This window comes from Pristiophorus japonicus, chromosome 9, assembly GCF_044704955.1.
Source record: "Pristiophorus japonicus isolate sPriJap1 chromosome 9, sPriJap1.hap1, whole genome shotgun sequence".
Lineage (NCBI taxonomy): Eukaryota > Metazoa > Chordata > Chondrichthyes > Pristiophoridae > Pristiophorus > Pristiophorus japonicus.
In genome coordinates, this window is record NC_091985.1 from 139,342,601 (window position 1) to 139,345,756 (window position 3,156).

At 46.0% G+C, this 3,156-nt stretch overlaps 1 protein-coding gene across 2 annotated transcripts; it reads left to right on the plus strand.

Moving 5' to 3' along the window:
* Positions 1-442: 442 nt before the first annotated feature.
* Positions 443-2,514, plus strand: foxa2 (forkhead box A2). 2 transcript variants are annotated; one of them, XM_070888791.1, is made up of 2 exons: positions 443-529; positions 1,309-2,514. In XM_070888791.1, the coding sequence occupies exons 1-2, from the start codon at positions 443-445 to the stop codon at positions 2,512-2,514; spliced, it is 1,293 nt and encodes a 430-aa protein (XP_070744892.1). The 2 variants fall into 2 exon arrangements, with proteins under 2 accessions (XP_070744892.1, XP_070744893.1); XM_070888792.1 differs by having other exon boundaries at positions 461-533; positions 1,322-2,514.
* Positions 2,515-3,156: the final 642 nt, after the last annotated feature.

Here is a 3,156-nt window from a genome sequence, read left to right on the forward strand (position 1 = left end):
TGATTCTTTTAAAACAAGCAAGTTCGAAAGAGCTTTTTTTTCCCCTCTCCTATTAATCAGATCAGATTAAGGTTTAATGAATCTATTCAAACGTTCCCTTTTGATGCTGGTGGCAGGTGTACAATAGGGGGGCAAAACCGAATGCTCTCACGCCTAGGTGTGAGATGATTATTCAAATGGGCTGCAAGGAAATTGGGATTGGAGGTTGGTGTGGCGCGCACACAGCTATATCACCGTCCACCGCCAGCCACCCACGTCACTTCAAGCCACTGTCATCATCAAGCTGCTCCGGATCGCTTCGAGCGGCAGTTTACAACCAACCTACAGGACCCAGCACTTCCCAAATAACCTATTCCGCAATCCGACACGGGGGAGATCCATCGCCCACGATCTTGTTAAGCAGGAACTTTTTTTTCTCTCTCTCTCCCTCCCGAGCCCTATAATGCACTCTACCTCCAGCATGCTGGGCGCAGTGAAAATGGAAGGACACGAGCACACGGACTGGAGCTCCTACTATGGAGAGCCCGAGGTAGGTTTCGGCAAAAAAAAAGCAATCCTCTTTATGTACAAGATAATATTAGCCTTAAGATAATATTAACTTTGTGATCAAATATTGACTTGCGGCGCCTCCAATTCCTTCTCGATTTGCACGCAACAGTCTTTAAACAAAGTTCTATTTGGCTAAAATAAAGTTTCTGATGTACATTTAAATACTTCTAAAGCGCTGGAGACATAACTTATTTCACTTTGTTTTGGCCGATGATTACATTCAGCATTATTTACGGAAAGTCAGCTGTTGTGTTTTGACTGGACTGTGCCCGGATTTATTGAAAGTTTATTAACAACACGTACACTATTGGGCATTTTTTTAAATCTGACTCTGGGTTGCTTTGTGATATATACTTTCTGCTGAACTCGAATTGATTCGATATTATATCTACGATTTTCTTTACTTTTAAATATTTTGATTATTGGGGATTTCATTGAGTCCTGGGCAGAAATAATAACTGAGATCAATAACACGAGTAATAAAAATAGCCAGCCTTGTCGTGAGGTGCCTAATGTATGGTTGCTTCATTAATCAGATTATTAACACAAAGGGTGAAGTTTTATTACCGAGAATAAATAAATAACCCCAACAAAGGTCGAACTTGGTTAATTGTAAACATTGACAATATTGTAATTGCTAATTGCTCGCAGTATTAGGACTGGATTAACACTAGGGAAGGAATACTGAAGACTCAAGCCGGGTGGTTAACGCATTCGGCTGTTTCTTAATAATGATTGTGTTTTATTTTTCCTTTCAAGGGCTACCCCACAGTGAGCAACATGAATGCGGGGATTGGAATGAACGGTATGAACACCTACATGAGTATGTCGGCAATGGGTACTACAGCCAACATGACAGCGGGCTCCATGAACATGTCTTATGTGGGCACTGGCATGAGCCCGGCAATGACTGGCATGTCTCCTGGAGCGGGGGCAATGAATGGCATGGGAGCTGGGATGCCGGGTATGGGCACTGCGCTCAGCCCTAGCATGAGTCCGATGAGCGCGCAGGCTAGTTCCATGAACGCCCTGACTTCCTACACCAACATGAGCATGAGCCCGATGTACGGCCAATCCAACCTCAACCGATCGCGGGATCCCAAGACCTACCGCCGCAGTTATACCCATGCAAAGCCTCCTTACTCTTACATCTCGCTCATAACCATGGCGATCCAGCAATCTCCCAGCAAGATGCTGACCCTCAGCGAAATCTACCAGTGGATAATGGACCTCTTCCCCTTCTATCGTCAGAACCAGCAACGCTGGCAGAACTCCATCCGCCATTCCCTGTCCTTCAACGACTGTTTCCTCAAAGTTCCCAGGTCGCCGGACAAACCGGGGAAAGGTTCCTTCTGGACCCTGCATCCGGACTCGGGCAACATGTTCGAGAACGGCTGCTACCTGCGGAGGCAGAAGCGTTTCAAGTGCGAGAAGAAGCAAGCCATCAAAAACTCGCAGGACCCCAACAGGAAAGCGTCGGAGACGGGCTCCACCGGCAGCGGCAGCAGCTCGGACAGCAGCGCCGGCAACGAATCGCCCCATTCCAGCGGCTCTCCGGGAGCCGAGCAGAAGAGGTCCATGGCGGACATGAAGTCGAGCTCGGCCCTCAGCCCGGAGCACAGCCACGCCAGCAACGCGGTGTCGCAAGCGCAGCAACACTTGATGCACCAGCACCACTCGGTGCTGTCTCACATCCCAGCCGACCCCCAGGCTCACCTGAAACCAGATCACCACTATTCGTTCAACCACCCATTCTCAATCAACAACTTAATGTCTTCAGAACAACAGCACCACAAAATGGACTTGAAGGCTTACGAACAGGTGATGCATTACTCTAACTATAGCTCCCCAATGTCCGCCAACTTGCCCATGAGCTCCAAAACGGTCTTAGAGTCTTCGCCAATCGCGAGCGACGCGTCTTACTACCAAGGTGTGTATTCTAGACCTATTATGAACTCTTCTTAAAACCTTTCCACGCACAAATGGACTTTGCCAACTGTGTACATTTGTAATAATAATGAAAAAAAATCGTTGTTTGTGCCCAGGCATTCGAAAATATTTTTTGATGTTTTGAACCAGTTAGATGTCAAGTTGTTTAGCGATGATTTTATTTTTGGCGAGTTAGACTGTATTGTGCGGGGAGCACCGTTTTCAATGTTTTTTCAAAATACAGAGGAGGGTGGGGGGGAAAAGCAACGTCTCCATTATATTTCTGTGTACAGTTCAAATACTCCCTGTAGCTTTCCACAAAGGACCAAAAGGAGCGTTCGTTTCCTTTTCAACAACAACAAAAACCCTCGAAGGAATGTTGCTATCATTTAACAAAAAAAAATCTACGAGTAATTTATGGTTTGTGTATGCTTTATTTATGACTTGTAAAACGTCTGTTCCGGTAGTGGACTGCCGAATTTTCAGAATCTATATTAAAAAAAGGTGTTAAGTGTTAGATGTTCACAACGAATTCTGTCAATTGCAGTGGTTACACGACTCGCTGTCGGGATGGATGCTGCCTGTTAGCTCCCTGAGCGAAAGGTTAATTGTTCACAAATTGTTGCACTTTTGGTAATTCCATAAATCCTGTCCCGAGCTCTTGGTAACCCGGGGAGC

Excerpts from the sequence above, each read along its gene's own strand:
- foxa2 (XM_070888791.1), top strand. The coding sequence starts at position 443 with ATGCACTCTACCTCCAGCATGCTGGGCGCAGTGAAAATGGAAGGACAC. Across the intron at positions 530-1,308 it reads CCTACTATGGAGAGCCCGAG|GGCTACCCCACAGTGAGCAA; the intron begins GTAGGTTTCGGC and ends TTTCCTTTCAAG.